Below are 18217 nucleotides of genomic sequence, written 5' to 3'. Positions count from 1 at the left end.
ATTTGATCTATTAAACGTGAATCTTTCTACCTGAGTTTTCAGATGGAAGTCTGAATTCTGAGAAAATAAACTGAATTCAAAGAAGAAAAATCAGGGCAAAATTCTGAAATCTGAGAAAAGTAGTTCTGTTTTCCCTGAATCCTCTTCCATACGGTTGAATTTAGCTTTTGTTTGGGAAACCAGCTTTTCGTTGAGTACTTTCAGAAGTTCAACAAAAATAATATATTACAGCTGTTTGCTTTTGGTTTAATAAAAGAGTTACGGCTTTTATCTGTCTCAGTAATCACAGCGTTTGTTTGTGCCTTCAATTACTGCAGAAACCCTGGAGTGTCAGAATGGATCATTCAAGATTTCCCCGTCACAACTCCGGTAAGTTAAACGCCATGAATTCTGTTTCATTTCAGCTCAACTCACTTCAGATTCAAAGCTTGGATGTCAAGACGTCCTATAGTCGCAGTAGCAAAGAAAACGGTAGGCCTAACAGAACATAAACAGTGTTTAGAGCTGGAGATGATGGGGTGCAAGACGGTTTGTTCGGCCATGAAACGCTTGCATTAAGTGGTACAGCTTCCAGCTTCACTGCAGAGGATATAGTGTAGCTGAATAATGAAATGCAAACTGTTCCTTCACCTCTATTTTACACACGCTGTACGATTTGAATGAATTTGAATGATCAAATTGTTCCTGAGATGATAATGCAAATACTTTAAGCACAGGTAACGGACTTTCTCTTCTTTGTTTGGCAGACAGAGCAGTTTGTCTTCAAGCAGGTGTATGAAGCGTCTCTACTTTAAAGAGTCCTCTCCTGCTGATGTTCAGGTGTATATCAGTATGTAGTGTCTCTACTTTAAAGGGTCCTCTCCTGCTGATGTTCAGGTGTATATCAGTATGTAGTGTCTCTACTTTAAAGAGTCCTCTCCTGCTGATGTTCAGGTGTATATCAGTATGTAGTGTCTCTACTTTAAAGAGTCCTCTCCTGCTGATGTTCAGGTGTATATCAGTATGTAGAGTCTCTACTTTAAAGAGTCCTCTCCTGCTGATGTTCAGGTGTATATCAGTATGTAGCGTCTCTACTTTAAAGAGTCCTCTCCTGCTGATGTTCAGGTGTATATCAGTATGTAGTGTCTCTACTTTAAAGAGTCCTCTCCTGCTGATGTTCAGGTGTATATCAGTATGTAGAGTCTCTACTTTAAAGAGTCCTCTCCTGCTGATGTTCAGGTGTATATCAGTATGTAGAGTCTCTACTTTAAAGAGTCCTCTCCTGCTGATGTTCAGGTGTATATCAGTATGTAGAGTCTCTACTTTAAAGAGTCCTCTCCTGCTGATGTTCAGGTGTATATCAGTATGTAGAGTCTCTACTTTAAAGAGTCCTCTCCTGCTGATGTTCAGGTATATATCAGTATGTAGCAGGGCTTGAAAACGAAATTATTTTTCAATCGTTCCGTTCCGAACGGTTCAGGCATGTTTAACGTTTTCGTTCTTGCGTTCCGCCACCAACATATCGTTCCTGAACCGGTTCGGAACGTAAAATATCGTTCGTTCTTATCGTTCCGGCAGTGTTTGGCGGGCCTATCAAGTCTATGTGTGTGGACTTTACCTTAGAATAGACGTAGGCTACTCATTAGTATTTGCCCTTGATTTACACCGTAGCTCTGCCCAAAAATAATAGGCTAAATCACCGGCGGCATCCAAAAACATTCTGATGGGCTATCCATCCCACATAGCTTACTGTAGCCTGTAGGCCTATTCCATGATAAATAATTTCTTATCAAAAACATTTCTGGATAAGTGGGGGAGAGACGGGACGAATGAAACACGTGCGCCAATGCGCGAGATCCACATTTCTGTTAAGCTTTTTTTCTACCATTCTGAAGACTATATTTAATCTAATTCACTTATTCTATTATTATTACTTTAGGCTACTTACTTGAGCCCTGTTGCAGAATTTATAGTGGATCCTCCTGTTTTATTTTGATCCAGCATTAAGGCGTGGGTGACGATTGAAACAAGTGTTTCATTCGTCGAGTGTCCTCCTATACTGACACTTAAATCCTTTTTGTCAGTAAACCTGACAACGTTAACATTTCAGACTTTCGGATTTATTAAAGTAACGATTCATCTGCTGTATGGTCATAACATCCTACTGCATAAAACAACTAAAACAACTTTTGATCACAAAAAAACTACGACGGGTAAGATGAATGTAGGCTACTGACAGAATAGCCTACATGTTTCATATGTGTACTGTTCTCGAGGAAATCGCTGTTTCATTCGTCCCTGCTCTCCCCCTCTCCTGCTAGAAACTCCTTACCTGGTTGTAAGTTTTATCCATATGGAGATCTTCAAAGGCTTGCTCAATAATTCCTAACCCCGCTTATAAGCGAACATGTTGTAGCCTGTCTGTTGCTGACAAATATACCTCCAATTTCCTATTTAACGCCGCATTAAATGAGAAATGTTTTCTCATCGGGTTTTCCTGGTTCCGTCCCATCTAAACAACACGTAAAAGCCAAAATAAATGTAAGCATTCAATCCGTAACAACCAAACTAGCCAGCTAACATTAAGTCCTAATTGGCTATATAGCTAATGTTGGCTAGTTAGCTCACATTAACAGTGTAGCTGATTCGTTTTTCGCTGCTAGAAATGTCTAATACATAGATTTTATATTTATATATTTATATTTGTAACCTTGTAGTGAGTTACTGCTAAGTTAACGTTATTATTGTGGACTCGGTTGATTAAACTCAGTTACCTTTGTTGATGTTTTATATAGCTCAGCTTCAAAAGCATCGCCTCTCGCTGGGGTGTGATTCGTGACAGCAGCCTGCATTGAGCCTAGCGGGCAGCGAAGTGAACGTTCAACCGGAAGTAGTCTTTTTTTCCCCTGACAAAGGCTATGCTTTTGTGAAATTTTATAAAAGTTTTGAGAACGAAAAAAAACGTTATTAACCGGTTTTGTGGATTTCAGAATAACAATTCTGTTCCGGAACAGTTGAAGACCATTTCGTTTTCGTTTCCGTTTCCGTTCCTCGTAAAATTCCGTTCGTTTTCGGTTTTCGTTTTCGTTCCTTGAACCGGTTCGGAGCCCTGTGAGTGTCTCTACTTTAAAGAGTCCTCTCCTGCTGATGTTCAGGTGTATATCAGTATGTAGTGTCTCTACTTTAAAGAGTCCTCTCCTGCTGATGTTCAGGTGTATATCAGTATGTAGAGTCTCTACTTTAAAGAGTCCTCTCCTGCTGATGTTCAGGTGTATATCAGTATGTAGAGTCTCTACTTTAAAGAGTCCTCTCCTGCTGATGTTCAGGTGTATATCAGTATGTAGTGTCTCTACTTTAAAGAGTCCTCTCCTGCTGATGTTCAGGTGTATATCAGTATGTAGTGTCTCTACTTTAAAGAGTCCTCTCCTGCTGATGTTCAGGTGTATATCAGTATGTAGTGTCTCTACTTTAAAGAGTCCTCTCCTGCTGATGTTCAGGTGTATATCAGTATGTAGAGTCTGTACTTTAAAGAGTCCTCTCCTGCTGATGTTCAGGTGTATATCAGTATGTAGAGTCTGAAACCAGAGCCCAGTCTGCTCTCGTTGGTTAGCTGACCGGCTCTGTTGAGATTGGTCGACAGCTTACAGTCCCGCCCCTTAGCCTATCATGTACAATGTGTTGGAACGCTAAATCATGCTGAGACTCTGGAGAGAAAATGGAAAACAGTGTGGTTGGTAGAAGCTGCTTTCAAAACTAAAGTCCAGTATTTGAATAGGAATGTGTTGCCATGGAAATACTCCTGCTTATGTTTCCAAGTGTTTAAATGGATGGAGGAGCCACTCTGAATTATTCATCCAATAACATCTGTTGTTTCATTAGGGATTATGACATTAAATATTGATGATAATGTCTCCGTGATGTCCGCCTCTGTCTCTCAGACACTCACACTGCCTGACAGAACAAAGCAGCATTGAAATGGGACGTCTTTGATTGACAGAATTATGATAGTTTTGAATGATTAAATACGAAACCTTTTTTCAATGAATGTTTTAAATTGAATGTCGGCTCTTTTGAACCTTTCTGAGCAGTTGATAAATAGCTTTTGGGTCTTTTTAGGTAGTGTTTCTTGTGCTGTTGACTTTGAGATTCTCATCCTGATTATTACACAGTTCACTTGATTCCGATTGGTCAATTTGGATATCCGGAGGTCTGTTATTTTTGCTAGCGGTCAGTTGCTAAGGATAGTAGACTGTTGCTAAGGATAGTCGACTGTTGCTAAGGGTAGTAGACTGTTGCTAAGGATAGTCGACTGTTGCTAAGGGTAGTAGACTGTTGCTAAGGATAGTACACTCTTGCTAAGGATAGTAGATTGTTGCTAAGGATAGTGGACCGTTGCTAAGGATAGTAGACTGTTTCTTAGGATAGTAGATTGTTGCTAAGGATAGTAGACTGTTGCTAAGGATAGTAGACTGTTGCTAAGGATAGTAGATTGTTGCTAAGGATAGTGGACCGTTGCTAAGGATAGTAGATTGTTGCTAAGGATAGTGGACCGTTGCTAAGGATAGTAGACTGTTGCTAAGGGTAGTAGATTGTTGCTAAGGATAGTAGATTGTTTCTAAGGATAGTAGATTGTTGCTAAGGATAGTAGACTGTTGCTAAGGATAGTAGATTGTTGCTAATGATAGTAGATTGTTGCTAAGGATAGTAGATTGTTGCTAAGGATAGTAGATTGTTGCTAAGGATAGTAGACTGTTGCTAAGGGTAGTAGACTGTTGCTAAGGATAGTAGATTGTTGCTAAGGATAGTAGATTGTTGCTAAGGATAGTAGATTGTTGCTAAGGATAGTAGACTGTTGCTAAGGATAGTAGATTGTTGCTAAGGATAGTAGACTGTTGCTAAGGGTAGTAGACTGTTGCTAAGGATAGTAGATTGTTGCTAAGGATAGTAGATTGTTGCTAAGGATAGTAGATTGTTGCTAAGGATAGTAGACTGTTGCTAAGGATAGTAGATTGTTGCTAAGGATAGTAGACTGTTGCTAAGGATAGTAGACTGTTGCTAAGGATAGTAGATTGTTGCTAAGGATAGTAGATTGTTGCTAAGGATAGTAGATTGTTGCTAAGGATAGTAGACTGTTGCTAAGGGTAGTAGACTGTTGCTAAGGATAGTAGATTGTTGCTAAGGATAGTAAACTGTTACTAAGGGTAGTAGATTGTTGCTAAGGATAGTAGATTGTTGCTAAGGATAGTAGATTGTTGCTAAGGATAGTAGATTGTTGCTAAGGATAGTAGACTGTTGCTAAGGGTAGTAGACTGTTGCTAAGGATAGTAGATTGTTGCTAAGGATAGTAAACTGTTACTAAGGGTAGTAGATTGTTGCTAAGGATAGTAGATTGTTGCTAAGGATAGTAGATTGTTGCTAAGGATAGTAGATTGTTGCTAAGGATAGTAGACTGTTGCTAAGGGTAGTAGACTGTTGCTAAGGATAGTAGATTGTTGCTAAGGATAGTAGACTGTTGCTAAGGATAGTAGATTGTTGCTAAGGATAGTAGATTGTTGCTAAGGATAGTAGATTGTTGCTAAGGATAGTAGATTGTTGCTAAGGATAGTAGACTGTTGCTAAGGATAGTAGATTGTTGCTAAGGATAGTAGATTGTTGCTAAGGATGGTAGACCGTTGCTAAGGATAGTAGACTGTTGCTAAGGATAGTAGACTGTTGCTAAGGATAGTAGACTGTTGCTAAGGATAGTGGACCGTTGCTAAGGATAGTGGACCGTTGCTAAGGATAGTGGACTGTTTCTTAGGATAGTAGATCGTTGCTAAGGATAGTGGACCGTTGCTAAGGATATACTGTTTCTTAGGATAGTAGATCGTTGCTAAGGAGGACGCTCTGATCAATGGACGATGTGCAGTCATCAATTTGCAGAAAGAAGTCTGGTCGATTTACCGTCAGCTGTGGACAGCAGACCTTGAGTTGAGCCGCTGTAGAACTGAAGCTCAGTGGCCGGAGGTCAGCGGTAACCACCTGTGAATAATGAGGGAGACAGAGAGCGAGTGGGAAGCAAAACGAGACTGAAAAAGATTGAAAAGCTAATCACAAACAGCTGCTGGGTTAGCTGTGTTATCCTCCAATTATATTTAACTCCAACAATGAGATGGTGGGAGGGTAAAGCAGGGCCGAGAAATAACTCTATTACAAAACACTCTCCATAGCCAGTCATTGAACTACGAGCAATCATGTTGACAGAGTTGTTTTTTGCTCGTGTGTTTCCAGAGAGCGCTGCCTGCTGCCTCTACAGATGGCTCTGGAGTCTAAAAACACCAAACTGGGACAAACAGCGCTCACTGGGATGCAGGTACCGTCAAAAACCTGCTTCAAACTAAATGTTTACTGTTTACCATTATCCTGTAATAGTGGGGCAGGAATTACTGAAGTGGTGAGGTGAAGTCATGTGACCGTGCTGTAGTTCCTTTATAGCCCAACATTAGCTTCCTTTAGCTTAGCGGTGGTGACGTGAAGTCATGTGACCGTGCTGTAGTTCCTTTATAGCCCAACATTAGCTTCCTTTAGCTTAGCGGTGGTGACGTGAAGTCATGTGACCGTGCTGTAGTTCCTTTATAGCCCAACATTAGCTTCCTTTAGCTTAGCGGTGGTGACGTGAAGTCATGTGACTGTGCTGTAGTTCCTTTATAGCCCAACATTAGCCTCCTTTAGCTTAGCGGTGGTGACGTGAAGTCATGTGACCGTGCTGTAGTTCCTTTATAGCCCAACATTAGCTTCCTTTAGCTTAGCGGTGGTGACGTGAAGTCATGTGACCGTGCTGTAGTTCCTTTATAGCCCAACATTAGCCTCCTTTAGCTTAGCGGTGGAGACGTGAAGTCATGTGACCGTGCTGTAGTTCCTTTATAGCCCAACATTAGCCTCCTTTAGCTTAGCGGTGGAGACGTGAAGTCATGTGACCGTGCTGTAGTTCCTTTATAGCCCAACATTAGCCTCCTTTAGCTTAGCGGTGGAGACGTGAAGTCATGTGACTGTGCTGTAGTTCCTTTATAGCCCAACATTAGCCTCCTTTAGCTTAGCGGTGGTGACGTGAAGTCATGTGACCGTGCTGTAGTTCCTTTATAGCCCAACATTAGCTTCCTTTAGCTTAGCGGTGGTGACGTGAAGTCATGTGACCGTGCTGTAGTTCCTTTATAGCCCAACATTAGCCTCCTTTAGCTTAGCGGTGGAGACGTGAAGTCATGTGACCGTGCTGTAGTTCCTCTATAGCCCAACATTAGCTGCCTTTAGCTTAGCGGTGGAGACGTGAAGTCATGTGACCGTGCTGTAGTTCCTCTATAGCCCAACATTAGCTGCCTTTAGCTTAGCGGTGGTGACGTGAGGTCATGTGACCGTGCTGTAGTTCCCTTATAGCCCAACATTAGCTTTTTTCTTTAAAAATCCTTCAGTGGTTTTAATATGTGGAGATTATCCTGCAAGTATCATAGTATCATAATATTTTCTCTGTGCCTTTCGTCCAATCAGAAGCTCCTTTGTGAGGACAGGTTTGTGGGCGGGGGCGGTGTGGAGGTGGAGGTCCTGGACAAGCAGCTGCTCAGCCAGATGTTGGAGGCCATAAGAGTAACCCCCTCCCTCCATGAAGACCTGCAGGTGGAAGTCATGAAGGTATAACTTCTATAAATACCTGAATAATGTTGTGTGTCTTTAGTATGCTGTTTTCTAACTCCTTGAATAACTTGACAGTAAATCAAATATATGAAATGTGTCTCCCCCTTTTTCTAAATAACAATAGAAAACTCTGTTTCTGTTTCCTGTGTGCAGGTGCTGCTGTGTATCACCTACTCCCCAAACTTTGACATAAATGGAGACTCCATCCTCCGGATCGCTGAGGTAGGACAGACGCTTCATTATTTCAAGTTCCGACTCACAGGGACTTTCTTGCTCCTGGTTTCAGTATTGATTTGGCTGTTCCACTTTGTTTTGTCCTCTCAAAACAAAACACACAGACAGGCAACTGTTAGCAGAACAAACATGGGCTCAGTCTACTTTTAAAGGTGAAGCCTTGTTCCGCCCTACTCGCCTGAAGCCTGATCTCATGCTGTAATCTCATCAATAATTCAGAAAGCTGAGATGAGTGGTTCTGCATTCATAGCAAAAACCTACAGACCGTCATGAAGATGTTATAGCTGGAGACTGAGACATGGGGATGAAGGGAGAAGTCTTTCCTCTGATCTATGAGGCGTTATTTTAGGCGTCCTCCTGTATTTGCATGCCAACAAAGGAAACCCTCCGAGCTAAGATCTTTCTGCAGACTTTTCAAATTGTTATTCCATCCTGATGTGGATATTGCTCACACATCAAATGCACTGTCTTGCAATGTAAAGGAACGTAAACACATTATAATATTAATCCTTCAGATAAGCATCCTGAAAACAGGATAGAAGTTGGCCACAAAAGGGACCAATAAATCATATTTCTGCCTGGCTTTGAGTTGATCCTTCCTCTGCACGCCTTGAGGAAATTATCCAGGGTTTCAGGATCTCTAAACCCACCACCGTTCAGCTTGAAACACGTCTCTATGAGTTTGCATCACGCTCCCGTGTGGAGATTAGCAGCTGTGGTTCGAAGCAGATGCAAAAATCGTATCGGATCATCTGTAGAAACTTCACACATCACTCCTTTGTTCATTATGATCCAAAACTCCCTTTTACATATCCTCTAAATCATTCTGTGCACAACCAGCCTCCTCCAAACAATAACCCAAAGCGTACAAAAACATGTTTCTATCTGGAGTGTGTCCTGTGGCATCACAGCGGCTCCTGTGTGTGTGACGTCCATTAACAGCTCATAAAGAGCTGCTCAACATGATGTGTTAATGGGCTCCACTAGCAGGGTTGTGTGTGTGTGTGTGTGTGTGTGTGTGTGTGTGTGTGTGTGTGTGTGTGTGTGTGTGTGTGTGTGTGTGTGTGTGTGTGTGTGTGTGTGTGTGTGTGTGTGTGTGTGTGTGTGTGTGTGTGTGTGTTGGGGCCTAACTCAGGCTGGCTGGAGAGGCTGTCCGCACCACTCCATTATCAGAAACACTGAGGCTCGGTTCTTTTAATGCAGCAGTGATGGATTTATTCAGTTCCAACCACTGGGAGTTAACCCTTCACCCAGACACATGAAGGAGCTCAATGCTCTGGCTCCCATTAGAGACTCTGGGAACCACTGATAACCCGGCCATGTCGGAGTGGGGCCCATTTGAATGCTGTCTCATGAAACGGGTTTGTGTCCATATCCTGTTTATAAGAAGTGGATCACTCAGTATTCCCCATTTGTTTGAAGACCTTGGTTTTAAATCTTGGGGTTTTGTTTTGTTTTGTTCGAGAGGGTGAAGCAAAGTTTAGCCTAAAGCTCAAAGCCCCAAATAATACCACGTTTTATCGTCTATGTAACAGAATGCGCAGTACTTCACCTTTACTCACACCGTAGGAAAGTAGTCTGCATTTACAGACATCGTTCCTGTCTCCATTGTTAGTCGACTGGTTTAACTCCATGAACTGAAATCTGTAAAAGGTTTAAAGTTATAAGACGAGAACACACACAACCATCGGACTGCGACCTGTCAATATCAATGTCAGACATCCTAAATAATAACCTGACTTATCGAGGCGGCCTTTTGATCCTCTTAGCAACAGTCTGTTCTCGTTAGCAACAGTCTGTTCTCCTTAGCAACAGTCTGTTCTCCTTAGCAACAGTCTGTTCTCGTTAGCAACAGTCTGTTCTCCTTAGCAACAGTCTGTTCTCCTTAGCAACGGTCTGTTAGCGAGAAATAACGACCTCAGAAATTGACCCATCGGAATCGAGTATTCAACTAAGCTACTAAGTAATATACAAAATTAAACTCTAATTGACATCATGCAGCGTTGAAGAAGACTTGAAACTGAGATTTAGACCTTAAAACCTCAGGGAAAAGGTTGACGGAGGACCGGGTCATTCTCTCATAGACTTCTACACAATTGTACTCCTGCCAGCCTGCATTACGCAAAGGAGCAGAAAGAAGACATGCAGTCTCCTTGCAGCTGGATGCAGGGTGTATTGAGCCGTCATTGATCAGGCTCAGGTGCTGGGAGGCTGTTACAGCTCTGTAATTAGCAGAGGCTCTACGGTCAGAGTCTTTATGGAAAGAGCAGACCTCTGAGAAGACTGTAAATCACATTCATTGCTCCCTTTAACCCTCCTCCGGTTCACCTCTGCAAGGATGTGTGTGTGTGTGTGTGTGTGTGTGTGTGTGTGTGTGTGTGTGTGTGTGTGTGTGTGTGTGTGTGTGTGTGTGTGTGTGTGTGTGTGTGTGTGTGTGTGTGTGTGTGTGTGTGTGTGTGTGTGTGTGACCTTCTACTGTGGCAGATCTGATATTTGAAACAGACAACACATCCTCCTGCCCCCCCACACTCAATTGTCTGGTCTCCGCGGTAACCTGTGACGCCATGGAAACCTTCCTTAAAATCTTGTGTGTGTGTGTGTGTGTGTGTGTGTGTGTTTAGGTGTGTATCAGGACATACATGTCCAGCTGTCACCAGCGCAGCATCAACACGGCGGTCCGGGCCACGCTGAGCCAGATTCTGGGAGACCTGACGCTGCAGCTCCGGCATCGACAAGAGGTCCAACCCTCACACGCAACACACACACACACAAAACCCATACAGCTGTGTGCAGTGTAGACTGAGCGTGGGAAACACAGCAGAACTGCAAATATAATGCTTTCACTCTTTATGAAATGTTGCAGAACAAACAAACCAAGTGCACGGGATGAGGAGTTCAGGGAGCGTGGGACATTTGAGCATTGACGTCATAAACAGGGAAAAGAAAAGTAAAGATGACGGTTAATTAGGAAATCAATTAATGGGTAAATAGTCATTTCTAAGAAACAATTTGAATATTTATTTCTGTCCAGATCCACAAATAGGAGTACGTAAGTAACCTTTGAAATTTTAGTACAGGACTCAAACTCCCCAATCTGTCACACACACACCACTAAATAACCCCTATAGAAAGCTCTCCTCACAGTAACTGTACATCCTGCTGTGTTTCCTCCCCCCCAGGGAGCCGACGGAGACGAGGTGACTCCCCCCCCATTACACAGAAGAGGTAAATCATCCATCACCAGAGAAGCCGCCGGGCTGTGATCACCTCTATCATACTGTACCCCCATGCAGGATATGCAGTCAGCAGCCAAGTCTGTTATCACTGACTGTGTGTGTGTGTGTGTGTGTGTGTGTGTGTGTGTGTGTGTGTGTGTGTGTGTGTGTGTGTGTGTAGATATTTCTCCTACCAGTCAGTCGCTTGGTGAAGATGTGGTGACGGTGCTGACAGTTTTCTGTGAAAAGCTGGAGTCAGTGGACAGGTAACCCTACAGTGTCTTATGTTTTTATATGCATGTATACAATATATGTTTTCCTTCTGCATTTTAGGAATTGAAATATCTTTTACAGAGACACAAAATATAGAAATTAGGAGTGAAGAACCCTTTCTTTTACTTCAATATGTAAGTGATCCTTCAGTTTCACACTTGTTGGTGGACATCAGGGATTTTCTGTCGCCTCAACGAACCTCACAGATTCTCAGTGACCTAAAAGGAAATGTATTTTAATGTGCCAGACCCTTTAAAGAACCAAAACTGAGTGTGTTAACAGACTGTGTTGATGAGTCGCTTTACTGGTAAAATGATTAAGCATTAAAGAGAGAGCTGAAGCGTTAAGGTGACTAATTGGTAAATCCATTGACGGACACATAATTGGTTACTTTAAGAAATATTTAATAAAAAAAACAGTCTCTCAATTTAGCTTTTTTAATTTAAATAGCATTATTTAGTTTTGTTCTAACAAATCAAGACACTTGAAAAGATGACTTTGGATGGATGCAATACATCTAGAAAATAATCGTCACATTAATGACTGTAGCTCAAATAGTTTGCATTATTCAAACAGGATTACAGACCCCCTCCTCTGCATATACGCCTCCATTTCTCATTGCAGTAACCTGTATTAGTTGCAGGATTGTGGCTGAATCATCGCCATCCAAAATCTATTTAGGAAGTTCTTCTCATGCAAGCTTCTTAAAAAGGATGAAGTGTGATGTGTGTTATGCTGCTCTGAATCTCCCCCCCTGCAGTGATAACCAGCTGCTGCAGCTGCTCTACCTGGAGTCCATCCTCTCCATGCTCAGCAGCTGTCCTCCCACAATGCACCTGTCCAGAGGGTTCACAGACCTCGTATGGTACGAAAAGCATATCATAATCTAAGGTGCATGAAGTGCTGTCCATATGTCATTTACTTGATGTGTGACTTTGGGAGACTTTTCTCCAATTACTGGATTTTTTCGTGTGTTGTTCGATCTGTTAACCAGGTTTATTGAAAATAATCACACTAATGTATTCTCCTATAATCCCAAATAATCCTCCTCCCAGGAAGCAGCTGTGTCCGTCCCTCGTGGCGATCATGGGAAATCCTGTCAACGACAAAACCATCACCTCCCACCACGGCCACATGGGGGCGCCGGACCGCCTCTCCGACAGACTCAGTCTAGGTAACCTGGTTTTTAAAGAAAATACACAAAATTGCAATAGCAGTTTGAGTCATTTGGAGTTTGTTCTACAGACATGATGCAAAGAAAGCACATTTGGAGATCACTTACGAAGCCCACTGGGTATTTCTCTTTGGCTGTTGCAGAAACCTGCTTTAATTTGACTCATTTGGACTCAAAAAAGTATGAAAATGTCCAAAATATCCTATTTTTTCATCATTATTTGAATGCAGCCTTTTGTCGACGTAAAGCCATGACAAAGTTTGTAGAAATAAGCTTCACGCAGCGTTGTTGTTACTGCTTTAGAGCGAGCATCTAATTAGAGGATGAATAAGCCGTCATGGTGACCGGCTCGCTGGGGATCAGCCTGTAAACTTCTTTCTGTTTCAAAATGTTTTTATCAACATGGCTTTAGTGGCTCAGCTTCATTCCCCTGCTTGTTTCCCTTCTCCCAGGAATCGGCCAGGAGGTGGAGCTCTTCGGTGGGGGGGTGTCGGATCAGGGCCGAGGGTCCGGCTGCTCCTCCAGCGCCCCCGCCAGGATCGCGCCGGTGGTGCGCACTGTGTGCTACATCGCGGCGGAGCTGGTGCGTCTGGTGAACTGCGTGGAGTCCATGAAGCCGGTGCTGCAGTCGCTCTACCACCGGATCCTGCTGTACCCCCCGCCTCAGCACCGCACCGAGGCCATCCGCATCATGAAGGAGGTGGGCGGGCTGTGGGGGGGAGACAGCATTATACTTTTCCAGATAGATTTTATACCTTCAGACAGCTTTGATTCCCTTTACTACTTCACTGAAGTATTTCTTTAGGCTGACAAGTTTCCACCTCTAAGCTAAAGGCTGCTTATGTTGGGCGTGATGACGTTTAGTCGAGTCTTTTAGACACTTGTTAGCAACCCCCGTTGTGAAATCCACCAGTGGGGTATTTACTGATGTATTTTATGTCATAGAACAACCAAAAACACACTCAGAAAACCATCGACTTAAAGATGAGGCTACAGGAAGTGGTAAAAGGCTAACTAATTTCTGGGTCTTAGGACTCATTCCTGCAATACATTTGTTTAGTTGTAATCTATCTTTCTCTGTGTGTGTGTGTGTGTGTGTGTGTGTGTGTGTGTGTGTGTGTGTTAGATTCTGGGCAGTCCTCAGCGTCTCTACGATCTGGCCGGTCCGTGCGTGGCTGAACCTGAAACCCGGAAGCGTTCATTTTCAAAGAGGAAGTCTCACCTGGACCTGCTGAAACTGTGAGTGAATCTTCCATCTTTATTCTAAAAAGGCAAAATCTACTGAATGCATGTCGTAGATTTTCCAGAATTGCATCAAGTACACATCTCCCAGGGTTATTTTAAAAGAGTGTTAAGTAGTAGTGGAGGTGTATGAAACGCATATAAAGGTACGTCTGTGTGTTTCCTCTCGTCCTGCAGAGTGATGGACGGGATGACGGAGGCCTGTATGAAGGGAGGCATCGAGGCGTGTTACTCCTCGGTCTCCTGTGCCTGCGCTCTCCTCGGGGCCCTGGATGAACTGTCCAAGGGCCACGGCATCCAGTCTGAGCAGGTAGGCTACTGACACAGCGGGTGTGTGTGGAGAATGAGGATAATACGTCTTCTCTAAATATGAAGTAGTAACCCAGCTGCTCCTCAGGCTCGGCTGCTCCTCCGACGTCTGGAAGACCTGAAGGACGGGACGGAGTCGACCCGGGAGTCCATGGAGATCAACGAGGCGGACTTTAGGTGGCAGAGACACATCCTGGCTTCGGAGCAGCCTCCCTGGGACCCCAGCTCCTCCTCCAGCATGGCCCCCGCCGAGCGCAGCCCCGACATCAGCATCAGCATCACCACCGAGACGGGCCAGACCACCGTGGACCTGGAGGTGGAGGTGGAGGTGGAGGTGGAGTTGGAGGAGCCCAGCCAAACCTTTCCAGAGGACTGTGAGGAGGACACGCATCTCCCATCGCCATCGAGTGGAGTAAGGGTCTTCAGACTGCCCGTGCATTCTTTTATCTTTGTCGCTTCTTTAATAAGTACAATCCTGTCCTCAGGAGGGGACCAAATGTGATCCGAACCTGGAGGTGAACCAGCGGGAGGACGGGGGAGGGGATAAGGAGAGACCGGGAGGAGGAGAGAGAGGAGCTGTGGTTCCTCCAGATGTGGTGCAGCGGAGTCACGGCCTGGTTTACCCCGACATCACCAACTTCCTGTCTGTGGAGTCCAGGACCCGGCCGCACCACGGGGCGGGGTCACGATACAGCGAGAGCAACTTCAGGTGTGTGTGGAGGCTAAGACTGGAGCATACGGGGGGGGCAGGGTTGAGGTGTTTCTGTGGTCGGAGCATTGATTTGTTTTGTACTTTTTGTCTCCTCAGCATGGAGGAGCAGGACTTGTCCCGGACCGAGTTCGACTCGTGTGATCAGTACTCCATGGCTGCAGAGAAGGACTCGGGTCGCTCCGACGTGTCCGACATCGGCTCCGACAACGTGTCCCTGGCGGACGAGGAGCAGCAGACCCCGCGGGACTGCCCGGGCCACCGCTCCCTGCGCACAGCCGCCCTGTCGCTCAAATTGCTGCGCAACCAGGAGGCGGACCAGCAGAGCGCCCGGCTCTTCGTGCAGTCGCTGGCGGCGCTGCTGCCCCGCCTGCTGGGGCTGAGCACCGCCGCCGACGTGGACCTGTCTCTGCAGAACTTCTCCTCCACCTTCTGCTCCGGGCTGCAGGCCGGTGAGGAATCCTTCTCTGACTGTGCTGTGTGTGTGTGTGTGTGTGTGTGTGTGTGTGTGTGTGTGTGTGTGTGTGTGTGGGTGTGTGTGGGTGGGTGTGTATTTGCTGAAGGTGTAGGGACGTCTTCCTTTATGTATCAGCTGTCCACAGAGAGGTCTCTGCTGCTGGTTGAGTCCCGTAATGAGACATTAATGGAGGACCAACACAGAAATGTCTCCTCCTGTTGATTTCTCTGAAGTCCAGCTCTCTGTGTTTCTTGTCTTTACTCTCCAGTTTAGCCATCATCGATCCAAAAGTGATTGATTGTATCCGCACTATTTTAAATGCATATACATGTTGAGCTTCTCCTCTCGGATCACATTAAACTTCAACATTAATTGACTTTGTGAATTTCTACTGAGGCTGCATACAGAGAGTTGGTGATTAAAACACAGTACACCTCTCTGACTCACACTCAGTCCATGTTTCACCCCTTGTCTTGTCTACTAACTCACTTTCTTATCGCCAGTTTTCCTCACAAGATCAGTATACAAACAATAGTTTCAATTCAATAATGACGGCACATTTTTAAGGAACAACATGCACTGTAAACATCAATCTAAATAAGATGTGAGTAAGGAATGATTCCAGTCTGAAGGAGCTTTGAGCTGATCGTTTCCTTCTGCTTTGGAGATTGAAGTAGGGGAATAAAAGTGCCACCTGGTAATGATGTTTCCCCTCTGTGTCTCTCCACAGGGGGGATCCACTCCCCGGGATTCGAGGCAGGCGACACTCTGAGCTGTCAGTCTCTGATGAACGCCGACGGGCTGTACCTGGTGTCCTACTCTGCCATGTTGCTCAACCTCAAGCTGTGCTGCTGCGACTACTACAGGAGGAGGACGCTCGCACCCGTCCTCAGCCTGGTGAGCACGCACGCACGCTACTACACAAGACAGGGATTTGAGCCTCTGCAGACCATTTACATGCACCAAAACCTATAGAGCAAACTAGAGATGGAACCACACAAAAAGCAGAATTAGGGTCTCCTTAAACCAGAGGGGTGTGTGTGTGTGTGTGTGTGTGTGTGTGTGTGTGTGTGTGTGTGTGTGTGTGTGTGTGTGTGTGTGTGTGTGTGTGTGTGTGTGTGTGTGTGTGTGTGTGTGTGTGTGTGTGTGTGCACAGAAGGAGTTTGGCCGTCTGATCCAGAGCAGCGGGGTTCTGGTGGTTCTGTCTCAGGCCTGGATCGAGGAGGTGTACCACCAGGTGTTAGAGCGCAACCTGCTGGGGGAGGCTGGGTACTGCGTCTCCCAGGAGGACCACTCACTGCCCCTCATCACCATGCTCACAGGTACACACACACACACACACACACACACACACACACACACACACACACACACACACTGAGGTTTATGAGGCGCTAACCTTTTCCCTGTCCTCCTCCCCCTCCTCTTCCTCCTCTCTCAGATATCGACGGTCTGGGCAGCAGTGCGATTGGAGGTCAGCTGATCAGAAGGGCGTCCAGCCAATCACCACTTAGCTGTGATAGGACGAGCAGCGACACGGTGACGGCAGGTCAGCAGCTCATGTTCCTATGCATAAAATCTCTGAGCAGAGGCCTAAATATCTTCCTCTCTAAGGTCACTTTGTTCTGGTGTCACACACACACACACACACACACACACACACACACACACAATCTTAAAAAACGCTATCATCCGGTGTGACTCAGCGGCGGTTACCATGGAAATGCTGCCCAGTTTATTGTCTTCCAGGGAGCAGGAGGGCAGGTGGTCTCTGACTCATTTTTTCCAACCGCTCACTAAATCTGTCCTCTGCTCTTTCAGCCTCTTCACACAGACTCAGTATGTAGTGTCTCTACTTTAAAGAGTCCTCTCCTGCTGATGTTCAGGTGTATATCAGTATGTAGTGTCTCTGCTTTAAAGAGTCCTCTCCTGCTGATGTTCAGGTGTATATCAGTATGTAGTGTCTCTACTTTAAAGAGTCCTCTCCTGCTGATGTTCAGGTGTATATCAGTATGTAGTGTCTCTGCTTTAAAGAGTCCTCTCCTGCTGATGTTCAGGTGTATATCAGTATGTAGACTCTCTACTTTAAAGAGTCCTCTCCTGCTGATGTTCAGGTGTATATCAGTATGTAGAGTCTCTACTTTAAAGAGTCCTCTCCTGCTGATGTTCAGGTGTATATCAGTCTGTAGTGTCTCTACTTTAAAGAGTCCTCTCCTGCTGATGTTCAGGTGTATATCAGTATGTAGAGTCTCTACTTTAAAGAGTCCTCTCCTGCTGATGTTCAGGTGTATATCAGTATGTAGTGTCTCTACTTTAAAGAGTCCTCTCCTGCTGATGTTCAGGTGTATATCAGTCTGTAGTGTCTCTACTTTAAAGAGTCCTCTCCTGCTGATGTTCAGGTGTATATCAGTATGTAGAGTCTCTACTTTAAAGAGTCCTCTCCTGCTGATGTTCAGGTGTATATCAGTATGTAGAGTCTCTACTTTAAAGAGTCCTCTCCTGCTGATGTTCAGGTGTATATCAGTATGTAGTGTCTCTACTTTAAAGAGTCCTCTCCTGCTGATGTTCAGGTGTATATCAGTATGTAGTGTCTCTACTTTAAAGAGTCCTCTCCTGCTGATGTTCAGGTGTATATCAGTATGTAGTGTCTCTACTTTAAAGAGTCCTCTCCTGCTGATGTTCAGGTGTATATCAGTATGTAGTGTCTCTACTTTAAAGAGTCCTCTCCTGCTGATGTTCAGGTGTATATCCGTATGTAGTGTCTCTACTTTAAAGAGTTCTCTCCTTTTCACAGTCCTACAGTGCAGTAGGATTTAGTATTCAGTTATAGTCTTGCTGATCTGTGCTCTCTAATTTCAAAGCACTACTAAAGAAGGTTTCCAGCAGCAGCAGCAGCAGCAGATCCAGGGTCAGTGAACCTTCCTATTTAGAGCGTGGATGATTTATCAGCGCTGGGGAAA

At 44.7% G+C, this 18217-nt stretch overlaps 1 protein-coding gene across 1 annotated transcript in view; it reads left to right on the top strand.

The window, feature by feature from the left end:
* The window catches only part of arfgef3 (ARFGEF family member 3), a 40291-nt gene that overhangs the window by 3142 nt on the left and 18932 nt on the right, over positions 1-18217 (top strand). The window contains exons 2-19 of the mRNA XM_063875140.1: positions 318-369; positions 6250-6331; positions 7501-7641; positions 7798-7866; positions 10500-10616; positions 11058-11103; positions 11275-11359; positions 12127-12231; positions 12422-12540; positions 12993-13240; positions 13667-13779; positions 13960-14092; positions 14180-14503; positions 14577-14800; positions 14900-15252; positions 15988-16154; positions 16414-16579; positions 16699-16806. Coding sequence (XP_063731210.1) covers positions 318-369; positions 6250-6331; positions 7501-7641; positions 7798-7866; positions 10500-10616; positions 11058-11103; positions 11275-11359; positions 12127-12231; positions 12422-12540; positions 12993-13240; positions 13667-13779; positions 13960-14092; positions 14180-14503; positions 14577-14800; positions 14900-15252; positions 15988-16154; positions 16414-16579; positions 16699-16806 — 2652 coding nt within the window. The remainder of the gene's footprint in view (positions 1-317; positions 370-6249; positions 6332-7500; positions 7642-7797; positions 7867-10499; positions 10617-11057; positions 11104-11274; positions 11360-12126; positions 12232-12421; positions 12541-12992; positions 13241-13666; positions 13780-13959; positions 14093-14179; positions 14504-14576; positions 14801-14899; positions 15253-15987; positions 16155-16413; positions 16580-16698; positions 16807-18217) is intronic.

This window comes from Eleginops maclovinus, chromosome 22 (genome assembly GCF_036324505.1).
Source record: "Eleginops maclovinus isolate JMC-PN-2008 ecotype Puerto Natales chromosome 22, JC_Emac_rtc_rv5, whole genome shotgun sequence".
Taxonomy (NCBI): Eukaryota; Metazoa; Chordata; class Actinopteri; order Perciformes; family Eleginopidae; genus Eleginops; species Eleginops maclovinus.
Note: the sequence above shows the minus strand (reverse complement) of the source record. Positions and strands in the feature narration are given on the sequence as shown.